General features: G+C 29.8%; 1 protein-coding gene across 2 annotated transcripts in view; it reads right to left on the bottom strand.

Annotated features, from left to right (window-relative positions):
• The window catches only part of LOC119607533, a 166505-nt gene that overhangs the window by 129029 nt on the left and 9859 nt on the right, over positions 1 to 27617 (bottom strand). For both annotated transcript variants that reach the window (XM_037961489.1, XM_037961488.1), the window contains exon 2: positions 9200 to 9840. In XM_037961489.1, the coding sequence (XP_037817417.1) occupies positions 9200 to 9467 (268 nt within the window). In that variant the 5' untranslated portion in view covers positions 9468 to 9840. The remainder of the gene's footprint in view (positions 1 to 9199; positions 9841 to 27617) is intronic.

Below are 27617 nucleotides of genomic sequence, written 5' to 3' on the forward strand. Positions count from 1 at the left end.
TAGTCTAGTCTATAGTCTAGTCTATAGTCTAGTCTATAGTCTAGTCTATAGTCTAGTCTCCAGTCTAGTCTATAGTCTAGTCTATAGTCTAGTCTATAGTCTAGTCTATAGTCTAGTCTATAGTCTAGTCTATAGTCTAGTCTATAGTCTAGTCTATAGTCTAGTCTATAGTCTAGTCTATAGTCTAGTCTAAGTCTAGTCTATAGTCTAGTCTATAGTCTAGTCTATAGTCTAGTCTATTCTAGTCTATAGTCTAGTCTATAGTCTAGTCTATAGTCTAGTCTATAGTCTAGTCTATAGTCTAGTCTATAGTCTAGTCTATAGTCTAGTCTATAGTCTAGTCTATAGTCTAGTCTATAGTCTAGTCTATAGTCTAGTCTATAGTCTAGTCTATAGTCTAGTCTATAGTCTAGTCTATAGTCTAGTCTATAGTCTAGTCTATAGTCTAGTCTATAGTCTAGTCTATAGTCTAGTCTATAGTCTAGTCTATAGTCTAGTCTATAGTCTAGTCTATAGTCTAGTCTATAGTCTAGTCTATAGTCTAGTCTATAGTCTAGTCTATAGTCTAGTCTATAGTCTAGTCTATAGTCTAGTCTATAGTCTAGTCTATAGTCTAGTCTATAGTCTAGTCTATAGTCTAGTCTATAGTCTAGTCTATAGTCTAGTCTATAGTCTAGTCTATAGTCTAGTCTATAGTCTAGTCTATAGTCTAGTCTATAGTCTAGTCTATAGTCTAGTCTATAGTCTAGTCTATAGTCTAGTCTATAGTCTAGCCTATAGTCTAGTCTATAGTCTAGTCTATAGTCTAGTCTATAGTCTAGTCTATAGTCTAGTCTAGTCTATAGTCTAGTCTATAGTCTAGTCTACAGAATAGTCTATAGAATAGTCTATAATCTAGTCTATAGTCTAGTCTATAGAATAGTCTAGTATATATCTATAGTGTAGTTTATAATCTAGTCTATAGTCTAGTCTATAGTCTAGTCTATAGTCTAGTCTGTAGTCTAGTCTGTAGTCTAGTCTTGTCTGTAGTCTATAGTATAGTCTAGTCTATAGTCTAGTCTATAGTCTAGTCTATAGTCTAGTCTATAGTCTAGTCTATAGTCTAGTCTATAGTCTAGTCTATAGTCCTAGTCTATAGTCTAGTCTATAGTCCTAGTCTATAGTCTAGTCTATAGTCTAGTCTATAGTCTAGGCTTAGTCTAGTCTATAGTCTAGTCTATAGTCTAGTCTATAGTCTAGTCTATAGTCTATAGTTCTAGTCTATAGTCTGGTCTATAGTCTAGACTGGATTATAGACAAGACTATAGACTAGACTATACACTATTGACTAGAATATAGACTAGACTATAGACTAGACTATAGACTAGACTATAGACTAGACTATAGACTATAGTCTAGTCTATAGTCTTGTCTATAATCTAGTCTGTAGTATAGTCTATAGTCTAGTCTATAGTCTAGTCTATAGTCTAGTCTATAGTCTAGTCTATAGTCTAGTCTATAGTCTAGTCTATAGTCTAGTCTATAGTCTAGTCTATAGTCTAGTCTATAGTCTAGTCTATAGTCTAGTCTATAGTCTAGTCTATAGTCTAGTCTAGTCTAGTCTATGTAGTCTATAGTCTAGTCTATAGTCTAGTCTATAGTCTAGTATAGTCTAGTCTATAGTTCTAGTCTATAGTCTAGTCTATAGTCTAGTCTATAGTCTAGTCTATAGTCTAGTCTATAGTCTAGTCTATAGTCTAGTCTATAGTCTAGTCTATAGTCTAGTCTATAGTCTAGTCTATAGTCTAGTCTATAGTCTAGTCTATAGTCTAGTCTATAGTCTAGTCTATAGTTAGTCTATAGTCTAGTTCTATAGTTCTAGGTCTATAGTCTAGTCTATAGTCTAGTCTATAGTCTAGTCTATAGTCTAGTCTATAGGCTAGTCTATAGTCTAGTCTTAGTTCTAGTCTATAGTCTAGTCTATAGTCTAGTCTATAGTCTAGTCTATAGTCTAGTCTATAGTCTAGTCTATAGTCTAGTCTATAGTCTAGTCTATAGTCTAGTCTATAGTCTAGTCTATAGTCTAGTCTATAGTCTAGTCTATAGTCTAGTCTATAGTCTAGTCTATAGTCTAGTCTATAGTCTAGTCTATAGTCTAGTCTATAGTCTAGTCTATAGTAGTCTATAGTCTAGTCTATAGTCTAGTCTATAGTCTAGTCTAGTCTAGTCTATAGTCTAGTCTAGTAGTCTAGTCTATAGTCTAGTCTAGGTCTATAGTCTAGTCTATAGTCTAGTCTACAGAATAGTCTATAGAATAGTCTAATCTAGTCTATAGTCTAGTCTATAGAATAGTCTAGTATATAGTCCATAGTGTAGTTTATAATCTAGTCTATAGTCTAGTCTATAGTCTAGTCTTAGTCTAGTCTATAGTCTAGTCTATAGTCTAGTCTATAGCTAGTCTCTAGTCTAGTCTATAGTCTAGTCTATAGTCTAGTCTATAGTCTAGTCTATAGTCTAGTCTATAGTCTAGTCTATAGTCTAGTCTATAGTCTAGTCTATAGTCTAGTCTATAGTGTCTAGTCAGCTATAGTCTAGTCTATAGTCTAGTCTATAGTCTCAGTCTATAGTCTAGTCTATAGTCTAGTCTATAGTCTAGTCTATAGTCTAGTCTATAGTCTAGTCTATAGTCTAGTCTATGTCTAGTCTATAGTCCTAGTCTATAGTCTAGTCTATAGTCTAGTCTATAGTCTAGTCTATAGTCTAGTCTATAGTCTAGTCTATAGTCTAGTCTATAGTCTAGTCTATGTCTAGTCTATAGTCTAGTCTATTCTAGTCTATAGTCTAGTCTAGTCTAGTTATATTTCTAGTCTATAGTCTAGTCTATAGTCTAGTCGATATTCTAGTCTATAGTCAGCTATAGTCTAGTCTATCAGTCTAGTCTATAGTCTAGTCTATAGTCTAGTCTATAGTCTAGTCTATAGTCTAGTCTATAGTCTAGTCTAGTCTATAGTCTAGTCTATAGTCTAGTCTATAGTCTAGTCTATAGTCTAGTCTATAGTCTAGTCTATAGTCTAGTCTATATTCTAGTCTAGTATAGTCTAGTCTAGTCTATATCTAGTCTATAGTCTAGTCTATAGTCTAGTCTATAGTCTAGTCTATAGTCTAGTCTATAGTCTAGTCTAGTCTAGTCTATAGTCTAGTCTATAGTCTAGTCTATAGTCTAGTCTATAGTCTAGTCTATAGTCTAGTCTATAGTCTAGTCTATAGTCTAGTCTATAGTCTAGTATAGTCTAGTCTATAGTCTAGTCTATAGTCTAGTCTATAGTCTAGTCTATAGTCTAGTCTATAGTCTAGTCTATAGTCTAGTCTATAGTCTAGTCTATAGTCTAGTCTATAGTCTAGTCTATAGTCTAGTCTATAGTCTAGTCTATAGTCTAGTCTATAGTCTAGTCTATAGTCTAGTCTATAGTCTAGTCTATAGTCTAGTCTATAGTAGCTATTCTATAGTCTCCTATAGTCTAGTACTATAGTCTAGTCTAGTAGTCTAGAGTAGTCTATAGTCTGGTCTATAGTCTGGTCAATAGTCTAGTCTTGGTAGTCCTAGTCCTATAGTCTGGGTCACTAGTCTAGTCTATAGTCTAGTCTATCGTCTAGTGTCTATAGTCTAGTCCTATAGTCCTAGTCTATAGTCTAGTCCTATAGTCTAATCTATAGTCTAGTCTATAGTCTAGTCTATAGTCTATTCTATAGTTTAGACTATAGTCTAGTTTAGTAGTTTAGACTATAGTCTAGTCTATAGTGTAAGTCTATAGTCTATAAGGGCTTTTTATATTTCATATGACGATATATAACAGTTATTAGAAAACTTAGAGAAAAGTAATGAAAGTGGGATAGAGCTTCTTTTGACTTTGAATCTTAGCTTCCCGACAAAAGTTGATCCTCTCATTTTTCTTAGGGCTATTTGAGTACTCCAAGGTATGAGATGAGAAATTATGGTTTAATAATCTGGATATGGGATGCAGCTGAACATGCTATAGACAATATATAGTTAAAAGAGCTCTTGAGGGAAAATTTAGACATTGTATAATAACTGTCGCAATTGCTCTCTGCTAGAATTGATCTAATAGTGATGCCACCATTTTTAATAGTTTGATTTCCTTTTTAAACTAAGTCATGTAGGGCACAAAAAGTGCATTGAATATTTTATAATAATGTTATTTTTTAAAATTTTGTTGTGGTTTTAATAGTTTACTTTTATGATTTTCTACATAGAAGTAGAAAAACATCATTATGATCGTATGAGTACGAGAAGCTTCAATTCATTTAGCAAAGTTTTTTTATGAAATTGCAATTCAAGGTGAACATCTTTGTCATTTGTCTCATACAAACTGAAATGGTTTGCATGTGAATATCTATGTCCGTCCGTCCATCCATTCGTCTGTGTTTTGATTGTCTCTGTGATCTAAGCAAAAACAAAAAAAAACGTTAATTTAACATTTTTGTTAAACTAATTAAGAAAAATTATACATTTAATTTATATTAAGAAAATTAATCTTTAATCATGGGGCTTTTAAAAAGTGTAATTAAATCATTATAATTTAAGTTTAAGTCTTTATTTTTTTAAACTTTTTTTGGGTTGTTCTCTTTTTAAAACAAAACAAATTAAAACTAGTTTTAAATGTTTTAAGAACTAGAAAATATTTAAACAATTTTGTTTTTATTTCAAAGGTTTGTTTGTGTATTTATTTTCCTGTAAAAAACCATTAATTTAACGGTTTGTTTTGCAAGAAAGATTTAAACAAACATATTTTTTTGAAGTAACATCATTAGTTTAAACCGTTAATATGGAACATTTGTTTTTTGAAAAGATGCCACTACTACTGTGATTTTAATTGCTTTAGTTTGAAAATAATTTTTGACAAAATTTATTTTTAAATATTTCTTGTTTTTAGTTTTATGTATAAAATAATTAAGTCATTGTACTAATTCACGGTATTTTCTTATAATGCAATGCATTTGAAATTATGGAAAATTTAGTTATTATTAAGCATGACTCAAACTTTGAGAAATATAAATAGTTTAAGCGAATTATAAAAGTTGAAAACCATAGTAATTAAGCAACACCACCTACACAGAAGCTGGTAAATTGCCTTGTACACCAATCCACTATGAATAACTAGAATTGTTTGTAACAACTAGGAAATATTTATTATGCTTGAAATTTAGATTTTGTTTCGTATGCTGAGAAGGGAGAAAAGCTTAAAAATTAATCGAACTATAATTCCAGTTTAGGTAGAATGATTCAATTTGGAAAAAAGAAACACAAACTGATATAAAGTTGTCATTTTCCAATTAGTAGGACAAAGGAGAAATAGAACTTTACTCTCCAACCTATTGACTAACTAACTAACTAACTAACTAACTAACTAACTAACTAACTAACTAACTAACTAACTAACTAACTAACTAACTAACTAACTAACTAACTAACTAACTACTACTAACTAACTAACTACTAACTAACTAACTAACTAACTAACTAACTAACTAACTAACTAACTAACTAACTAACTAACTACTAACTAACTAACTAACTAACTAACTAACTAACTAACTAACTAACTAACTAACTAACTAACTAACTAACTAACTAACTAACTAACTAACTAACTAACTAACTAACTACTACTAACTAACTAACTAACTAACTAACTAACTAACTACTAACTAACTAACTAACTAACTAACTAACTAACTACTAACTAACTAACTAACTAACTAACTAACTACTAACTAACTACTAACTAACTAACTAACTAACTAACTAACTAACTAACTAACTAACTACTAACTAACTAACTAACTAACTAACTAACTAACTAACTAACTAACTAACTAACTAACTAACTAACTAACTACTAACTAACTAACTAACTAACTAACTAACTAACTAACTAACTAACTAACTAACTACTAACTAACTAACTAACTACTAACTAAACTAACTAACTAACTAACTAACTAACTAACTAACTAACTAACTAACTAACTAACTAACTAACTAACTACTAACTAACTAACTAACTAACTAACTAACTAACTAACTAACTAACTAACTAACTACTACTAACTAACTAACTAACTAACTAACTAACTAACTAACTAACTAACTAACTAACTAACTAACTAACTAACTAACTAACTAACTAACTAACTAACTAACTAACTAACTACTAACTAACTACTAACTAACTAACTAACTAACTAACTAACTAACTAACTAACTAACTAACTAACTAACTAACTAACTAACTAACTAACTAACTAACTAACTAACTAACTAACTAACTACTAACTAACTAACTAACTACTACTAACTAACTAACTAACTACTAACTAACTAACTAACTAACTAACTAACTAACTAACTACTAACTAACTAACTAACTACTAACTAACTAACTAACTAACTAACTAACTAACTAACTAACTAACTAACTAACTAACTAACTAACTAACTAACTAACTAACTAACTAACTAACTCTAACTAACTAACTAACTAACTAACTAACTAACTAAACTAACTAACTAACTAACTAACTAACTAACTAACTAACTAACTACTACTAACTAACTAACTACTAACTAACTAACTAACTAACTAACTAACTAACTAACCTAACTAACTAGACTAACTAACTAACTACTAAACTAACTAACTAACTAACTACTAACTAACTAACTAACTAACTAACTAACTAACTAACTAACTAACTAACTAACTAACTAACTAACTAACTAACTAACTAACTAACTAACTAACTAACTAACTAACTAACTAACTAACTAACTAACTAACTAACTACTAACTAACTAACTAACTAACTAACTAACTAACTAACTAACTAACTAACTACTAACTAACTAACTAACTAACTAACTAACTAACTAACTAACTAACTAACTAACTAACTAACTAACTAACTAACTACTAACTAACTAACTAACTAACTACTAACTACTAACTAACTAACAACTACTAACTAACTAACTAACTAACTAACTAACTAACTAACTTTATCAGTATCAGGGTTTTCTTTATCAGTTTGTTCTTAAACCCTGAGAATTTCCCCGGAAGTTTGAGTATTATGCAGCTTCTGTTCGTTGGCCACTAAAACTGGGTCTCCTTCTATAAGCTCAAAAAAGCTCTGTCATTAAATTAATGTCATTCTAAATGATTATTATCATAGAACTTCTTGGCTTTTGAACAATATACCGAAGTAAATTCAGAAGTTTAAGTCTGTTTCCAAAAGCTCTAAAAGTCTATTAGCGAAGAAATGTTATCGTGAATTAGTACATACTGGAAGCTTTTTAGGCTAAGATTTGAAAGTTCGAGTATTATTCGTTGTTAGCTAAAGTTATTCTTAGAAGCATAACGGCGAATGCTTCCAAAAGGTCCAAAGCGCACTCAGTAAATTAAAGTTATTGTGAATGATTATTATCATAGAACTTTTTGGACAGTTGGATCCTTAATGTAATCCCACAGCAAAATTTGGAAAGTTTTAATCTCCTTCTAAAAGCTTAGAAACGATATTTTATTGCCAATGGTTAGGTTAGGCTCTTCTTTCAACGGCGGCGCAAAATTCTTAGAATTTAAGTTGTCCTTTCAAGCTATAGATGTTCTCTGGACCAGAATTAGAGTCCCCTTTCCTTTCAGTGAACAAAAGTCAATTCGAATGATAAACTTGAAATAAAATCTTAATTTAAATCTAAACGAAAACCAAATTCGTCAAAAATATAGCAAGCGATGTCCTGAAATCACACGTTTATAAGTTGAAATTAAGAACGTAATAATCTAATGTTTATGGTCTCATCAATATTATTTTTGTAAAAATTCGTACTAATAATGATACCAAAGCTAAATCTATTCTAAACTTTAACTTTTTGCGGACACTGACATTAAATAAATGTCATTGTTAATGATTATTACAATAGAAGTTCTTGGACGAAATCTCACAATAAAATTCGGAAAGTTTGAGAGTCCAAAAATGCATGTAGCGACTTTCTGCTGAAACCACACATCCTTAAGTTCATTGGTCTTGTCCTCTTCTTTTATCGGATAACAATAAAAGTCTTTTCCATGATCTGGTCATTCTTAAAGATAAGTCAGAATCTTATTACACTTAAGGACTGTTCACATGAATCATAAACATATGGACATACAAGGAGATAAAGATGGTTCTCAAAAAAAAAACTGTGATGTTGGTAATTCCACGACAAATTCGATATAAGAATCTTACAATGTCTTTCGAGTGACTATAAGAATGATATGTTTAAGATTGGTCTGATCTATCTGATAATGCCCTAGCTTGGGTTCCTGCGCATAGAGATCGAGTACAATACCAGTATCTATATAAATAGTTCTAAAATGGTCTCTGGTGGTTCTAGAGTCTTCTACGATAAATTCGAATTAAGAATCTCACATCGTTTTTCAATGATCTGTAAAAGCTGTTCAGGAGATATACCGATGGTTATAAAACTGAACTCTGGTGTTCGTTCCTGAGTCTTCTACGATAAATTCGAGTTAAGAATCTCACATAATCTTTCGACTGACTGTAAGAACGACCTGAAAATACTAGATCCCTGCACATAGATACTAAATAGGTCAAAGATTCTTCATAAGAAACAGTTTCCTACTTGAGGTCGGTGAAAGGTTGGATTCACTTGTGTGCCTTAGATTCTTTTGTACACTTTCGTCAAAAATGGCGATATTTCCAACCGATTTGAATTTCCATTGATGTAAGAGGATTGATTAAATCCTTGTTGAACCGATCATTTTGAACTTTTGATACGAAGTGCTACTTTAAAGAAAGACTTAAACATGTTGGGATATTCTAATACTTTGTCTAAAAAGAGCGAACTGATTCCGTCTGTAACCTGTCTCGCTCAGTTGAGTGAGCAAACCTTTTGATAAAGAAATCTCAGAGAAAAAGGCTTTTTAATGTAAACTTTACCAACTATTTAAAATGACTTATTTCATTCCTTATTTATCAGCAAGCGTGATAAGTACACACAAAATAAACACTTTTCATTATTATCTTCTAACTCATTACTATTCAATGTAAGTTTTTGCTGGGTTCTTATTCTTAAATGTTAGAAATTAGTAATTTGAATTTAAAATTAAATAAAAAAACAACAAATAGTAAATATCACACTAACCAATTCGTTTGACATGTACATCTCGATTAAATGACACTCTAGGTCCACCATTAGCATTCGGTTGTGCTGTAGATGACACTTGTGATTGTTGTTGTTGTTGTTGGTGTGCAGGTGTTGATGATGTCGAGGCTGCCGAAGCAAGTTGTGTAGTTTTCGTAGGCTGTGATGATGTATTAGCTTGAGCTGCTGATGACGTAGACGCTTGTGCTGGCGCTGATGTGTCCGATTTTTTAGTATCTTTTGGTAATCTTTGGTTTTGTACAGCCATTGTTTTGCAAAATTTTAAAATTTTGTATGACTTTTAAGAAAAAAAATTAAGTAGAAAATAATCTAAGCCCAAATATGGTTTCGTTAGGGCTTTGAGTGGTTTCTTTAGTTTATTGTTTTTCTTTTAATATAGACGTTTGTATATTAATTAATTACTGGCATTATGTTGGCTTTTTTTTTGTTACTTAAATAATTTTGAAAAAATATTTAATTTCTTTACTTTTATCTGGCAGATCTTTAGCACTCTCACTCATTTCAAATTCATTACGTTTTTGTAAATGGCAATTTATTGTGGCTTTTTCTATATATTTTCTTTTCTTTGGGGGGAGATGGGGTGGGAAGTGTTTGGCTTTTATTTTGTTGGTAGTTATAAGCTGAAAATTTTAGAAAACGAAACAATTTTCATTTTAGAAATCTTTTTTGAAAATCTTTATTAAAAGAAATTTTAATTTAGCAATAAATGAATTATTAAGTGAGAGTGGTTTGGATATTTTAATGGTTAATTTTTTTAGTTGAATTGAAAGTGAATTAAATTAAACTTTTAGCCAGTTGCCTTTAATCATTATTTATTTAAATGTTAGCAAGTGTTGTTGGAAAGGTTTTTTTTAATTTTGGAAACAAGTTATTTTTGGTTAATTTGCCTTTGGCCAAAATATTTTTTTAAAAAATAGCCCAAAAAAGCAATGTTAAAGATCAGATATTATTAGGTAAACATTAAACCAATTTAGCCATTTAGATTTTTTACAAAATTTTTTAATAAATTTGTTACTTTTGCTTACATTTAAGGCAATATTTCAACAAAAGTAACACTTTTTTTTGTAAAATTTTAATAAAACTATTAAAGTAATTAAATGAATTTGTTATGAGATTATTGATGAGCTTTTTTATTTTTCGAAATGAGAGTGTCAAAGAGTTTGATATTGATTATCTTAATTCCTAAAAAAATGATGCTCAAACTAAAAGTTGTATACTAAAATTACGATCTACTTAAACTAATGATGAACTCTAGTATTCTTAAAGTTTGAAGCTTTTTTATAGGCATCGAAAAGTAAAATGAAAACAAGAAAAGTTGACTGAAGTCTACACAACTTTTCAATAAAAAAGTTAATTCAAATCAAGACAACAAAAAGTTGACCGTAGAAAAGTTAACTATAGTCAAGACAAGTTTTCTATAGAAAAGTTGACTATAGTCAAGACAAGTTTTCTATAGAAAAGTTGACTATAGTCAAGACAAGTTTTCTATAGAAAAGTTGACTATAGTCAAGACAAGTTTTCTATAGAAAAGTTGACTATATCAAGACAAGTTTTCTATAGAAAAGTTGACTATAGTCTAGACAAGTTTTCTATAGAAAAGTTGACTCTAGTCAAGACAAGTTTTTTATAGAAAAGTTAACACTAGTCAAGACAAGTTTTCTATAGAAAAGTTGACTATATTCAAGACAAGTTTTCTATAGAAAAGTTGACTATAGTCAAGACAAGTTTTCTATAGAAAAGTTGACGGTAGTCACGACAAGTTTTCTATAGAAAAGTTGACGGTAGTCACGACAAGTTTTCTATAGAAAAGTTGAATGTAGTCAAGACAAGTTTTCTATAGAAAAGTTGAATGTAGTCAAGTCTATAAAAAAGTAGACTGGAATCAGTGATAGTCTTCTATAGAAAAGTTTACTACAATCAGTGATACTTTTCTATAGAAAAGTTGACTGGAACCAGTGAAACTGGAATGAGTTGACTGTGAGATACTGTTCTATAGAAAAGTTGCCTGGAATCAATGATACTTTTTTATAGAATAGTTGACTAAAATCAGTGAAAGTTTTGTAAATAAACTTTGAATAGAATCATTGAAACATGTAGGGAAATCTGTGATACTTTTCTATAAAATAGTTGACTGGAATCTATAGAAAATCTAATTAAAACCTTTCTATTGAAAACATTACTGAAATTGATGCAACTTTTCTACGGAAAAGCTTATCGGAATCGAACTATATCATGAATGAAAGTTGCAGTAACAAAGTTTAACAAGTGATGTGTTGTTAATTATTAATTAAAAACCAATAAAAAAATTAAACTCATCCAAATACAAAATTTTAATTTAAACAGAAAATCCAATAAAAAAACCTAACAAGTTTGTATCTTAAGTCTTTTGTTTTTTATTACACTGCCAGCCTTTTCATCTCTATACGAAATTAAGACGACTCGTAAGTTTCCTGTTCACATTTTAATATTTCCTTATGGTTAAAATGATTTATTATATAAAAACAGCAACAAAAACAAAAATCATAAAAGTGATATTTAAAAAAAATAAAACTTATAAAATATTTTATTATAAATAAAACTCTAAAGCAACAAATGGCAAAAACCAATACATTATAAACAAATAGTAGCAGTAATAAATGATACTTATTAATATGATTTGATTTCTCTTTAACACATTCTAAAGTGTTTTAAAATAAATGCACAGTGGGGCGGTTAAAATAATACTTAAGTAAAAAAAGTTTTCAAACAAAACCAAAAGGCTGGAACAAAAATTCAAATTTCACTAGAATATTGAAACTTCTTTCTTTTTTACCATTTATATTCCACTCCTTAACCACTGTATCGCCTAAGTAAGCATGATTTTAATAAGGAAATTCAATAAATTTGATTTAAAACAGAACTATTCATTCACTTTAATGACAACACAAACAATTGAAATGAATAAAAATCTAAATAAAAATCTTAATGATGTCTTAAATAATAAAGAAGAAAACAAAAAGAAACAGCTAAATTATAAGTGACTTTAAATATCACATCAGTAGACAAGATTTTCATTTTATGCAAAGACCTTTTTTGCTGAACAGCTGGTATTTATAGTGTGAAAGATGACTTTCGTGTGATTAATGTCTCTATTGTATGAAATAGTAACAAAGCAAAATTTAACTCTTGATTTCTTTTGTTTAAGATAAAATATAAAGAAAATTTATAGTTGATGTGGTGCAGCATGTGGAAGGTCATAAGTGTTAGTTAATGTGAGCTATTAATTTAACTATTTATTCATAAGTTAGAAACATTGGGAATAATTTGCATAAATATTAAATTATTTAGTTTTCCGTTAAGAATAGCTTCAAGTACAGTGGGTTAAAAACTTAATGTGTTCTTTATAGAACTTCGAATAAAGGAAAACTTAGACAACTTTTCTATATCCAAATTGACTCCAGACAAGACAACTTTTTTATATTTATTTACTCTAGTCAAGACAAGTTTTCTATAGAAAAGTTGACTGTAGTCCAGACAAGTTTTTTACTGAAAAGTTGACTCTAGTCAAGACAAGTTTTCTATAGAAAAGTTGAATGTAGTCAAGACAAGTTTTCCATAGAAAAGTTGACTCTAGTCAAGACAAGTTTTCTATAGAAAAGTTGTCTGTAACCAAGACAAGTTTTCTATAGAAAAGATGACTATAGTCAAGACAAGTTTTCTATAGAAAAGTTGTCTGTCTGTCAAGACAAGTTTTCTATAGAAAAGTTGTCTGTCTGTCAAGACAAGTTTTCTATAGAAAAGTTGTCTGTCTGTCAAGACAAGTTTTCTATAGAAAAGTTGTCTGTCTGTCAAGACAAGTTTTTTATAGAAAAGTTGTCTGTCTGTCAAGACAAGTTTTCTATAGAAAAGTTGTCTGTCTGTCAAGACAAGTTTTCTATAGAAAAGTTGTCTGTCTGTCAAGACAAGTTTTCTATAGAAAAGTTGTCTGTCTGTCAAGACAAGTTTTCTATAGAAAAGTTGTCTGTCTGTCAAGACAAGTTTTCTATAGAAAAGTTGTCTGTCTATCAAGACAAGTTTTCTATAGAAAAGTTGTCTGTATTCAAGTCATATTTTCTATAGAAAAGTTGTTTAATTAAAATCTAGTTGGGATCCTGTTTCTATAAATGACTAATGCGTACTGATTCATGAGATCTGTATTCATACCAGTTTAGCTTCCTTTGTCGGTTTTACTTTTTTGGCAAACAAACTGTCTGCGAAATTTTTGAAACAATAAAAACGAGAATATTATGGTTGACAGCCAAAAGCATCAAGCCTTAAAATCTTACCAAAAATTGCCTTTTTTGTAACAATAATGTGATAAATTTATCATTTATTTTATAATCAAATAACAAAGTTTTAAACAACTTATATTTCTTTGTTAAAAAAGTACAACTAACCAAAAAAAACTAAAGCGTTTTTGTGTAATTTAGGCTCCAAAAATTTAGCTAAAGGGGTTTTGTGACTTAATATTTTTGATGGACTGTCCATAAACCTGTCTCAACATTTATTTCTATATTAAAAAATACACCTTAAGCGAAACAAATATAAACAAAATGTTTGCAAAAGGAAAAAAACAGTTGACATTCTTTGGGTGCGGTTCAAGAATATTGAATGCCACTTTTTTTAGTTTCTTTTTTTTTTTTGGCTAATAAAGTTTGATTTCATATATTAGGTTTATATAAATTTCGTTCATTTTGTTGATATTTAAGTAATAAATATTTTTGTTTATTTAATGGTCAAGCGTGATTTTTCTTATTTCAGAATATATGCTTTAGTTTCAGAATCTTAATAACACAGACACGTTTCACGACATGTTGTTTTGTAACAAAAATGCTAAAACTAATGAAATTGAAATGAATATAAATTTGAAAAAGAAAAAAGTAAATTAAAGCAAACAGTGAAAAATTGCTTTAAATATATAAAAAAAAGACATTTTAATATCATGTTTCATAATTAAAACAATAATACTAAAGTTAACCTTTTAGCATTTGAATAAAAAAGTACTAATCAAAAAAAATAACTGAAACTTATTTAGTTTTATGCAATTTATTTTAGTTTATTTATTAGCAAAATGCAGCTAAACAAAAGACTTAAGCTACAAACTTGTTACATATATCACTAATAGCTTTGAGTTATTGTATCAAAGCTTTTGACTTGTTACAATTATTTTACACATTTAGCTTAACAATTACTTTAAAATTTATTTATTTTTTTTGATTTTGTAATTGTTTTTTCTATTTTATTTATTTGTTTAACTCTCTCATTCATTAATTTTGCTCATGATGTGCTAATGTTCATTGCTGCTGTACGTGTAGTTGTTGTTAATGGATTTTTTTATTTTTATAATTTATTTAAATATACGATTTTTGTATTATGTATATTATAGCGGAGAACCCCACCCACATTTACTTAATAATTGTTTGTTTAGAAAATTAATATGATTTTTTTTCGCTCGTATGTGTTGCTTTTTTTAAACTTGGTATATTTATTCATGTTTTTTTATTAAAATTATTAATCTAATTGTTATAATTTTGCAGGCACTATTTAGCAAATATAAATAATATTAAGTTTAATAAGCTTTTTAGTAGAAAAGTTGACTGGAGTTAAGACAAGTTTTCTATAGAAAAGTTGAGTCAAGACAAGTTTTCTATAGAAAAGTTGACTGGAGTCAATACTAGTTTTCTATAGAAAAGTTGACTGGAGTCAAGTCAAGATTTCTACAGAAAAGTTGACTGGAGTCACCACAAGTTTTCTATAGAAAAGTTGACTGGAGTCAAGACATCTTTTCTATAGAAAAGTTGACTGGAGTCAAGACATCTTTTCTATAGAAAAGTTGACTGGAGTCAAGACAAGTGTTCTATAGAAAAGTTGACTGGAGTCAAGACAAGTTTTCTATAGAAAAGTTGACTAGAGTCAAGACAAGTTTTCTATAGAAAAGATGACTGGAGTCAAGACAAGATTTCTATAGAAAAGTTGACTGCAGTCAAGAAAAGTTTTCTATAGAAAAGTTGACTAGAGTCAAGACATCTTTTTTGTAGAAAATTTGACTGGAGTCAAGACAAGTTTTCTATAGAAAAGTTAACTGTAGTCAAGACAAGTTTTCTATAGAAAAGTTGACTGTTGTCAAGACATGTTTTCTATAGAAAAATTGACTGGAGTCAAAGACATGTTTTCTATAGAATCAGTAAAGCTTTTCTATAGAAAAGCTTACCTGAATCAGTAAAGCTTTTCTATAGAAAAGCTTACCGGAAGCAGTAAAGCTTTTCTATAGAAAAGTTTACTGGAATCAGTAAAGCTTTTCTATAGAAAAGTTTACTGGAATCAGTAAAGCTTTTCTATAAAAAAGTTTACTGGAATCAGTAAGGCTTTTCTATAGAAAAGTTTACTGGAATCAGTAAAGCTTTTCTATAGAAAAGTTTACTGGAATCAGTAAAGCTTTTCTATAGAAAAGTTTACTGGAATCAGTAAAGCTTTTCTATAGAAAAGTTTACTGGAATCAGTAAAGCTTTTCTATAGAAAAGTTTACTGGAATCAGTAAAGCTTTCTATAGAAAAGTTTACTGGCATCAATAAAGCTTTTCTATAGAAAAGTTTACTGGCATCAGTAAAGCTTTTCTATAGAAAAGTTTACTGGCATCAGTAAAGCTTTTCTATAGAAAACTTTACTGGAATCAGTAAAGCTTTTCTATGGAAAAGTTTACTAGAATCAGTGAAGCCTTTCTATGGAAGAGTGAACCGTAATCAGTGAAGCTTTTGTACAGAAAAGTTTACTGGCATGAGTAAAGCTTTCCTATAGAAAAGTTTGTTGACATTTTTAAAGCTTTCCTTCCATTACTGGCATTAGTAAAGCTTTCTTAATAAAAGTTAAATACAATCAGTAAAATTTGTCCATAAGCTTGCCAGTTATTTATTTTTCTCATATTTATTCTAACAACATTAAAACTTGAGAGCCTTTAAACCTGCACGTAGTTTTCAAATTTATTTATGATTTAAATTCAATGTTTTTTTTCGTACATTTGTTATTTCTTTCTTTAAATGTCTCAACTGTCATTTTCGACTCAGACTCTTGTTTATTTATTAACAAATCAAAATCTATATAATTTACTTTCATTAGCAAATAATAAATAAAATTAGTTTGTATTTGTTGCATGTGATTGTTGGCAACAGATACAATTGTTCAAGATTTCTGTTGGCAAAAACAATCTTGCTACAAAAATGACCTTCAGGTAATTTGCAAGTTGGTTTTGAAAAATGTGTTAAGATCTCTTTTTAAAGGAAAACAAATAAAGCGGAGATTTTTCAGAATTGATATTTGTGAAAAATAGATTGAGTTTTAGTTTAAAAAGAAAAATTTGTAGAATATTATATTAAAGGTTAATCTTAATATCTAGATTTAATATAAAATAATTTTTCAAGCTTATTTCACAAGATCGATCAGCATAATGCTAGATTTAATAGCAACTTAATTAATTATTAAATTCAAACTTTATATCAAAACATCTCATCAAATTTAATTTAATTTAATTTAATAATTTCATAATTCCAACCACTTGACTTTTAAAATGCCAAATTCCAATTGATCACTTCCAAAACTTTAAAGTGTTTGTGCTTATCTTAAAGCTTTTAAACTTGATAATTTTTCCTAAAAAAATATATAAATATAAGAACTCTTTTGTTATATTCTTGCCGACTAATCTACACTCAACTCTCAATCTAAAGTTGAATTTCGTTTTTTATTTAATTTAATATTATCGTTAAATAAAAAATGAAGAAAAAATGCCGCCATTACAACACAACAAATAGTATTTAAGTGGCATGCAGAAACAATTGTAGGTGTCTCAGCAAAATAATTAATAAAACTAAGAAAAACAAAACAGATAAAAAACAGAATTATTCAAATCACGACAGTAGTCATGTTTAGTTTTTTGATAAAAACAAAAAAAACATTATTTGGCTTTTTTTCTAAAGTCATGTTTATAACTTCGACACAACAGCCAAAATAAGCGGCTTAAGCTTTTGAAAATTTTTAATGAAATTGAAACTTGTATTATCCAGAGAATAATGCAAAAAAAAAACAAAAATCGTAGAAAAAAGAAGCCAAAAAAGTGTAGTGGCAAAAAAAAACGGTTTATTGTTATTTAAAAAATACTTAAACAATTTGGCAAGTTTAAGTATTTGGTTAAGAATAATAAGTAATTGAACAGAATAAATATTTAAATTGTTAAGTAAATGAAGAATCATGGAGTTGAAAAGCTAGAATATAACGAAATTAATAAAATACTGTATAAACTGCAAGTTGAAATTCAGTTTAAGGCATTACAAAGACTAGGTGTTCTATTGTCTAGGTTTAGACTTCAGTATAGTTATAGTCCAGTCTATATAATCCAGTATATAGTCCAGTCTATAGCCTATAGTCTAGTATATAGTCCAGTCTATAGTCTAGTATATAATCTAGTCTATAGTATATTCTATAGTCTGGTCCACATTCTAGTCTAGCGTATAGAGTAGTCTACATGTGGCCTATAGTGTATTATATAGTGTAGTCTATAGTCTAGTCTATAGTGTAGTCTATAGTGTAGTCTATAGTGTAGTCTATAGTCTAGTCTATAGTCTAGTCCCTAGTCTAGACTATAGTCTAGTCTATTGTGTAGTCTATAGTGTAGTATATACTGTAGTCTATAGTGTAGTCTATAGTGTAGTCTATAGTCTAGTCTATAGTGTAGCATATAGTCTATATTGTAGTCTATAGTGTAGTCTATAGTGTAGTCTATAGTGTAGTCTATAGTGTAGTTTATAGTGTAGTCTATAATCTAGTCTATAGTCAAGTCAATAGACAAGTCAATAGTCTGCTCTATAGTCTAGTCTATAGTCTAGTCTAAAGTTTACCCCAAGTCTAGTCTATAGCCTGATCTATAGTCCAGTCTATAATCTAGTGTATAGTCTAGCTTATAGTCTAGTTTATAGTCTAGTCTATAGTCGAGTCTATAGTCTAGTCTATAGTCTAGTCTATAGTCAAGTCTATAGTCAAGTCTATGGTCTTATCTATGGTCTAGCTTATAGTCTAGTCTATGGTGTAATTTATGATCTAGTATATAGTCTATTCTATATTCTAGTATATAGTTTAGTCTATAGTCTAGTCTACAGTCTAGTCTATAGTCTAGTCTAGTGTATATTCTAGTATAGTTAGTCTATAGTCTAGTCTATAGTCTAGTCTATAGTCTAGTCAATAGTCTAGTCTATAGTCTAGTCTATAGTCTAGTCTATAGTCTAGTCTATAGTCTAGTCTATAGTCTTGTCTATAGTCTAGTCTATAGTCTAGTCTATAGTCTAGTCTATAGTCTAGTCTATAGTCTAGTCTATAGTCTAGTCTATAGTCTAGTCTATAGTCTAGTCTATAGTCTAGTCTATAGTCTAGTCTATAGTATAGTCTTTAGTCTAGTATATAGTCTAGTCCTATAGTCTAGTTATAGTCTAGTCTATAGTCTAGTCTATAGTCCTAGTCTATAGTCTAGTCTATAGTCTAGTCTTTAGTCTAGTCTATAGTCTAGTCTATAGCTAGTCTATAGTCTAGTCTATAGTCTAGTCTATAGTCTAGTCTATGGTCTAGTCTATAGTCTAGTCTATAGTCTAGTCTATAGTCTAGTCTATAGTCTAGTCTATAGTCTAGTCTATAGTCTAGTCTATGGTCTAGTCTATAGTCTAGTCTATAGTCTAGTCTATAGTCTAGTCTATGGTCTAGTCTATAGTCTAGTCTATAGTCTAGTCTATAGTCTAGTCTATAGTCTAGTCTATAGTCTAGTCTATAGTCTAGTCTATAGTCTAGTCTATAGTCTAGTCTATAGTCTAGTCTATAGTCTAGTCTATAGTCTAGTCTATAGTCTAGTCTATAGTCTAGTCTATAGTCTAGTCTATAGTCTAGTCTATAGTCTAGTCTATAGTCTAGTCTATAGTCTAGTCTATAGTCTAGTCTATAGTCTAGTCTATAGTCTAGTCTATAGTCTAGTCTATAGTTTAGTCTATAGTCTAGTCTGTCTATATTCTAGTCTATAGTCTAGTTTATAGTCTAGTCTATAGTCTAGTCTATAGTCTAGTCTATAGTCTAGTCTATAGTCTAGTCTATAGTCTAGTCTATAGTCTAGTCTATAGTCTAGTCTATAGTCTAGTCTATAGTCTAGTCTTATAGTCTAGTCTATAGTCTAGTCTATAGTCTAGTCTATAGTCTAGTCTATAGTCTAGTCCTAAGTTAGTCTATGGTCTAGTCTATAGTATAGTCTAGTCATAGTCTATAGTCTAGTCTATAGTCTAGTCTATAGTCTAGTCTATAGTCTAGTCTATAGTTCTAGTCTATAGTCTAGTCTATAGTCTAGTCTATAGTCTATAGTCTAGTCTATAGTCTAGTCTATAGTCTAGTCTATAGTCCTAGTCTATAGTCTAGTCTATGTCTAGTCTATAGTTAGTCTATAGTCTAGGTCTATAGTCTAGTCTATAGTCTAGGTCTATAGTCTAGTCTATAGTCTAGTCTATAGTCTAGTCTATAGTCTAGTCTATAGTCTAGTCTATAGTTTACTAGTCTATAGTCTAGTCTATAGTCCTAGTCTATAGTCTAGTCTATAGTCTAGTCTATAGTCTAGTCTATAGTCTAGTCTATAGTCTAGTCTATAGTCTAGTCTATATTCTAGGTCTATAGTCTAGTCTATAGTCTAGTCTATAGTCTAGTCTATAGTCTAGTCTATAGTCTAGTCTATAGTCTAGTCTATAGTCTAGTCTATAGTCTAGTCTATAGTCTAGTCTATAGTCTAGTCTATAGTCTAGTCTATAGTCTAGTCTATAGTCTAGTCTATAGTCTAGTCTATAGTCTAGTCTATAGTCTAGTCTATAGTCTAGTCTATAGTCTAGTCTATAGTCTAGTCTATAGTCTAGTCTATAGTCTAGTCTATAGTCTAGTCTATAGTCTAGTCTATAGTCTAGTCTATAGTCTAGTCTATAGTCTAGTCTATAGTCTAGTCTATAGTCTAGTCTATAGTCTAGTCTATAGTCTAGTCTATAGTCTAGTCTATAGTCTAGTCTATAGTCTAGTCTATAGTCTAGTCTATAGTCTAGTCTATAGTCTAGTCTATAGTCTAGTCTATAGTCTAGTCTAGTCTAGTCTATAGTCTAGTCTATAGTCTAGTCTATAGTCTAGTCTATAGTCTAGTCTATAGTCTAGTCTATAGTCTAGTCTATAGTCTAGTCTATAGTCTAGTCTATAGTCTAGTCTATAGTCTAGTCTATAGTCTAGTCTATAGTCTAGTCTATAGTCTAGTCTATAGTCTAGTCTATAGTCTAGTCTATAGTCTAGTCTATAGTCTAGTCTATAGTCTAGTCTATAGTCTAGTCTATAGTCTAGTCTATAGTCTAGTCTATAGTCTAGTCTATAGTCTAGTCTATAGTCTAGTCTATAGTCTAGTCTATAGTCTAGTCTATAGTCTAGTCTATAGTCTAGTCTATAGTCTAGTCTATAGTCTAGTCTATAGTCTAGTATATAGTCTAGTCTATAGTCTAGTCTATAGTCTAGTCTATAGTCTAGTCTATAGTCTAGTCTATAGTCTAGTCTATAGTCTAGTCTATAGTCTAGTCTATAGTCTAGTCTATAGTCTAGTCTATAGTCTAGTCTATAGTCTAGTCTATAGTCTAGTCTATAGTCTAGTCTATAGTCTAGTCTATAGTCTAGTCTATAGTCTAGTCTATAGTCTAGTCTATAGTCTAGTCTATAGTCTAGTCTATAGTCTAGTCTATAGTCTAGTCTAGTCTAGTCTATAGTCTAGTCTATAGTCTAGTCTATAGTCTAATCTATAGTCTAGTCTATAGTCTAGTCTATAGTCTAGTCTATAGTCTAGTCTATAGTCTAGTCTATAGTCTAGTCTATAGTCTAGTCTATAGTCTAGTCTATAGTCGAGTCTATAGTCTAGTCTATAGTCTAGTCTATAGTCTCGTCTATAGTCTAGTCTATAGTCTAGTCTATAGTCTAGTCTATAGTCTAGTCTATAGTCTAGTCCTATAGTCTAGTCTATAGTTTAGTCTATAGTCTAGTCTAGTCTATATTCTAGTCTATAGTCTAGTTTTTATAGTCTAGTCTAAGTCTAGTCTATATCTAGTCTATAGTCTAGTCTTAGTCTAGTCTAATAGTCTAGTCTATAGTCTAGTCTATAGTCTAGTCTATAGTCTAGTCTATAGTCTAGTCTTTAGTCTAGTCTATAGTCTAGTCTATAGTCTAGTCTATAGTCTAGTCTATAGTCTAGTCTATAGGTCTAGTCTATAGTCTAGTCTAGTCTAGTCTAGTCTATAGTCTAGTCTATAGTCTAGTCTATAGTCTAGTCTATAGTGTAGTCTATAGCCTAGTCTTGGTTTACTAAATTTTGTAAATTTGCTGCAAATTACATTGAAATTTAGAAACTTAAATTTAAAACAACTTAACTTTTTAAATTAGCTTCTTCTTTTAATACCCTGTTAACAATTCCAAATATAAAATTTAAACGTTTAAAATAAAACTTTTCTTAGGAAAAAATTCTTATAAAATGTATTTATTTGCAAGCAATTCGTTACTTTTTTTCATTAAATATTTTTTGCTGCAATTGAAAACCTTCAACTTTACATTAAACATAATTGTAAATAAGTATTAAAAGTTAAAAACAAAAATTGTACGACAACAACAACAACATCATCACGATCGTCAACATTAACAACATTTTGTTGTACTTGGCAGAAGGTACTACTAAAAACCCAAAAGAAAAAGAAAAAACAAAACATTTTACACAAATTCCCACCTAGAGCTTTTGTTTTGTGGCAACAATTAGTCTTTTTCTGTGTAAACAGCAACAATTTTTGTTGTTTTGTTGCAATTGCAGCATAGTTGTTGTTATTGTAAGGGAACAACAAAATCGATTTTCTGTTCTATCTCTCTAACAATGCCGCCTACTGCAAATATTTGTTCAATTCTAGTTGGTAGTTTACAGGTATTCATTCTTGAGATGTAAAATGTTGCTGATGAGGCATGGCAAGTGGGGCATGTATGTTGGTTGTGTTTTAGTTACATGTTACAGTGTTACAATGTAATATTGAGTATTGGCATTACACAAATAAAAAAAATACAAATAACTGGACAGTATAAGGCAGACAAATAAACAAACCAATGTATGAACAAATAAACAGACGGACAGACAGACAGATTAATGGCCAAGTTTTTGCAGCATTTTACGAATTGGCTTTAAGTAGAAATGTGGCGGACTTATAGATGTGTGATGCCTAAGCATAGATATCGAAATGCAATTAAGCACATTTTAAACCACCAAAAGAATAACAACAACAACAAAAACTAAAAACAATAACAAATGGTAACAATAACAACATCATCTTCTGCTATATTCTTCAGTATCTATATAAAAAAAACTATCAAAAGGTTTCATACAACAATTTCCCAACGGGCAAATTTATGCTCACAAACAAATTAAGAAGTGTTTTTGTTTTTTACTTGTGTGTTGTTTAAGTTGTCGTTTTACAGTTCATAAATTTTGTTGAGCCTCTTATTTGGTTTGTCGCTTCTGCTACTTTAATAGAAGTTTGTAATACTTTGTTGCACTATGTTAATAAAGTTTTAAACCTCAGGCCTAAATTGTTGTTGGTTATAAAATTGATTTAGTTTTAGCAGCCAGGTGAGTTTTTAAAGCATATATTGGAAAATATTCCAAAAGTTTTAAAAAAGCTTTCACTGAAGACTACATAAACGATTTTCCCAAGTCAAAGAAGAACTTTTATCACAAGCTTGTTTTAGCTTTTCGAAAGCTTTAAAGCATTTCTCTAAACTTTTTGCAGTTCAGATGGAGCTTTAATTTATGGCTTTACCCAAACCAAGTATAGCATTTATTACAAGAGCTTATATAGACCAAGAAAAGACTTAATCTCAAATGTTTGAGCTTTCAATATAGCTTTTATTTAACTTGGATACTTTCTTAGTTAAATACGGTTCAACTTAAACATAACTTACAGGTTTGAAGTCCAAGTTAATATTTTTTTACAGCCAAAGTTTAGCCTTAACGACAGATCTTTTCATGACCGATTTTTTAAAGAGTCCAAGCTTAGCTAACATCAACTTCCTTATACAATCTGAGTTGAGCTTCAATCGACAATCTTCTTGAAGTTCTCGTTCAGCTTTTATCGTAGGACTTTATATAGTTTGAGTTTAACATGGAACTCAAGAAATTACAGAGATCAAGTTTAGCAGGTTTTATTCAGTCCCCATTTGGCCTAGTCTATAGTCTAGTCTATAGTCCTAGTCTATAGTCTAGTCTATCGTCCGAGTCTATAGTCTAGTCTATAGTCTAGTCTATAGTCTATGTCTATAGTCTAGTCTATATCCGCTCTATAGTCTAGTCTATAGTCTAGTCTATAGTCTAGTCTATAGTCTAGGTCTATTAGTCTAGTCTATAGTCTAGCTCATAGTCTAGGTCTATAGTGCCTAGTCTATAGGGTCTATGTCTAGTAGTCTAGTCTATAGTCTAGTCTATAGTTAGTCATAGTAGTCTATAGTCTAGTTATAGTCTAGTCTATAGTCCTAGTTCTATAGTCTAGTCATCGTCTAGTCTAGTCAGTCTATAGTCTAGTCTATAGTCTGTCTATAGTCTAGTCTATAGTCTAGTCTATAGTCCTAGTCTATAGTCTAGTCTTATAGTCCTAGTCTATAGTCTAGTCTATAGTCTAGTCTATAGTCTAGTCTATAGTCTAGTCTAGTAGTCTATAAGTCTAGTCTATAGTCCTAGTCTATAGTCTAGTCTATAGTCTAGTCTAGTAGTCTAGTCCATAGTCTAGTCTATAGTCTAGTCTATAGTCTAGTCTATAGTCTAGTCTATAGTCTAGTCTATAGTCTAGTCTATAGTCTAGTCTATAGTCTAGTCTATAGTCTAGTCTATAGTCTAGTCTATAGTCTAGTCTATTCTATAGTCTAGTCTAAAGTTTAGTCTATAGTCTAGTCTATAGTCTAGCCTATAGTCTATAGTCTAGTCTATAACATTTTTCAAAATAAAAAGCTTTAATGATAGCTAAAATCTGTAATTAAGGCAAAAAACTTTATTGAAATTGAAAGCTTTAATCAAAGCAAAAGTTTAATTCAAAGTTAAAAACTTTAATGAAAGCAAAAAACTTTGTTTAAAATTTTTATTTTAATCAGACTTTAATAATCGTAAAAAGCTTTACAGCTTGTTTTTCTAAAATGAAAATTTGTCTTCGTTCTTAAAAATAACGAACGAAATTGGCTTTACGTTTTTGTAACGAAAAAATAAATTTTCATGTGAGTGACAACGAAAGAGCTTTATTTTTCCATATATTTTTGGTTTTTAGAAAATGAATTCGTTCGTAATAAACGAAAGAAATGTCAGAAATAGACGATAGGCAAAGGCCTTTCGTTTGCCCAAAAAACAACGAAAATTTTACCAAAATACGTAATAATATGTGGCCATTTGAACCAGAATGTAATTCGCAATACAAACCTTTAAATTTCTTGAGACATTGCATACAATTTTCATGTTGTTTTTAAAAAACATTTTTTCATAATTTCAATTTTTTTCTAAAATTATTTTATTTTTGTTTATTTTTTAGGGTTAACACCAAGCACCTTATTACTACATGAAAAAATATTTAAAAATTCAGAAATGAAATACGTAGGCAATAATGTTCTGTTACGATAGAAAAAGCTCATTTCATTTTAGACATTTTTAAACGAAAACTTTCAAATGTTTTATAAAAACCTAATTTTAAACTTGATCGTAATAAAATGAAATGTTCGTGTGAGAACTAAATTGTTTTAGAAAAACAGGCTGTTAATGTAAACAAAATTCAATAGCCAGGTCAAAAAGCTTAAAACAAATCAAACATATTTTACCAAAACAAAAGCTTTAATTAAAGCAAAAACTTTAGTGATGGCAAAAATCTTTAATAAAAGCAAAAACCTTTATTTAAAATGAAAGCTTCAACCAAAATAACTATCTTTAATAAAAAAAAGCTTTATCCAAAGCTTTTGTTTAGTATAAACTGCATTATCGTAACTTACTTGACTTTAATCATTTATTAATAGCAACCGTAAGACTTTAAGTTCAAAAGCTTTAACCAAAGCTTTTCACACAGTTTTAGTTGTAAACACAGGCTCTTATACAAAGCTTTTTAACTTTATTTTTATATTTTATACAGATTAGCAACAAAACCAAGGACCTTCTAATGTCACATTTTTCCCATGTTTCCCCTTTTCCACCAAATTTGTTAACTGGGTTGCCTGCTGCTATGCACTACATGCCTAAACCTAAATATCTTAACAATTTTTTTCAATGACTTTGCTAGAACTTTTTTTGTGGTTCTCTACATACTTTTTTATTTTTATTGTGTAAAAAAAGTGCAAAAAATAAATAAAAACCTCAACAGACAAACTGAGATCCAACATTCAGTTACGAAATGTGAAAAAAAACGAGCAAATACCATTTGAAAACGAAAGCTTTGAAGGTATGCAGACGGCGCTAAAGATACACTACTCTCTCATAACAGCAAAAGAAACAACTGCAGGAAAAATATAAGTAAGAACAAAAACAACAGCTTCTTTTTTCTTGGTTTTGTTTTGAAATTTCTTGTTTTAAGTTTTCCTTTCTTTTCAGGTTACATTGGTCTCTTTGGGTAAATATAAAGAAGGGCTTGTCGTATTTGTACTTTGATACGTTTCGTTTAGGTAAGAGAGACCAGATGTTTTAAACGATTTAAACTTTCGAAAAAAGCTAAAGCTTTCAAGAATTTGATTCTTAACTCTTAACAATTTCCACAAGTTTATGTCCTGGCTGACTTTAGTTTGTATTTTCTGAGTCATTGCAATATGTTTGACTTATTTATGACATATATACAAGTAGTCGATTGACTACCTAACAAGTCACTGGTAAACTAACATGTAGTCAGTTGTAATTTTTGTGTCTTTCGGTAATCTAAACTATAGTTATTTTAGTTTCTTCAACGAACCAATTTCGGTCAAATTTGTACCTATTTATAACGGCAAAAGCTTTGCTATTTATTTGCTTTTTTAAAGCTTTCAAACTTTTAAAACTCTGTCTTATTGGTAACAGAGAATCGAAATACATGTTACAAACAAATGCCATTTAAAACAAATTGTAATTTTTCTTAACGTTTTTTCTTTTCTTTCGTACACAATTTAATGGTTGTCATGGTGGTCACTCCGTTTAGGTTTTTTTTTCAATTTTTTTCTTTGGTCTTCGTTTTGTGTCGATTTTAACAAATTGAGCTTCATTGTATTACACGTTTAATACACCTTCTTGTTCTATGTTTGATAACACAGGGTAACAAAGAAATTTTCTCTTCAAATGAAACTCATTCTATAGTTCACAAATCTCGCAAAATTATCAGAAAGCCAGTGTATGATAGTTGGACTAAAACCCCATCTTGAAACTATGGTTCTTACATATAGCGCGAAACATCGATACACCTCCTTCTTAGGGGGCTAAGGTGCGTAAGACGCTTTCGTACTTTTCAAAACAACAGAGCAAATGAGAGAGTTTTCTTCTGATGTCTGACCTAAACATTTACTCGTTTCTGTAACCCTGTGTAAATTACTATTGTTGTTGCTATTATTTAATGTTGTTTTCATTTTCATTTGAACATTAAACCAGCAACAACTACAAATCAAACGCAAACCAAAATAACTTAAAAAATAATAAAAAAAGAAGGCCTTATGGCGGCTTTTTTATGAGCGCCCACCTTTATAATTCTTTTGTTTTGATTTCTGATTTGGATTTTTTTCCATTTGGTCGATCGTCCGGTTGGTGTGTGTTTGTTTGTTTATTTATTTGTCTATGACCTTAAAGGTCATCATTAAGTAGCCACACGCCTTTTTTATTTATGTTTGTCTGTTGTTATGTTGAAGTTAATGTTAATAAAGTTTAATGCAGTAAATTCATAAGTAAATTTTTGCTGAAAAATAACAAATAAAAAAAATTTAATTCAGAACAAGCCACACACAGTGGTTTTGGTAGATTTTCGCGCAATTTTTGTTTGTTTTAGTATCGAAAGGGTGGTGGTAATAAACAATTATTGGGGCTATAAAATGATAAATGTTGGCACTTTAGCGATGTGTGTGGCCAACAATTTTTAACAAACAAAAAAAAAAAAACTAAATTACAAGAATTTAAGATATTAACTAAGAAGGAGTAATAAAGGGAGCGACCAACTAACTAACTAACTAACTAACTAACTAACTAACTAACTAACTAACTAACTAACTAACTAACTAACTAACGAACGAACGAACGAACGAACGAAACGAACGAACGAACGAACGAACGAACGAACGAACGAACGAAACG

This window comes from Lucilia sericata, unplaced genomic scaffold (genome assembly GCF_015586225.1).
Source record: "Lucilia sericata isolate MDLA Ls3-8-SP2 unplaced genomic scaffold, ASM1558622v1 Contig000702F_arrow, whole genome shotgun sequence".
Lineage (NCBI taxonomy): Eukaryota > Metazoa > Arthropoda > Insecta > Diptera > Calliphoridae > Lucilia > Lucilia sericata.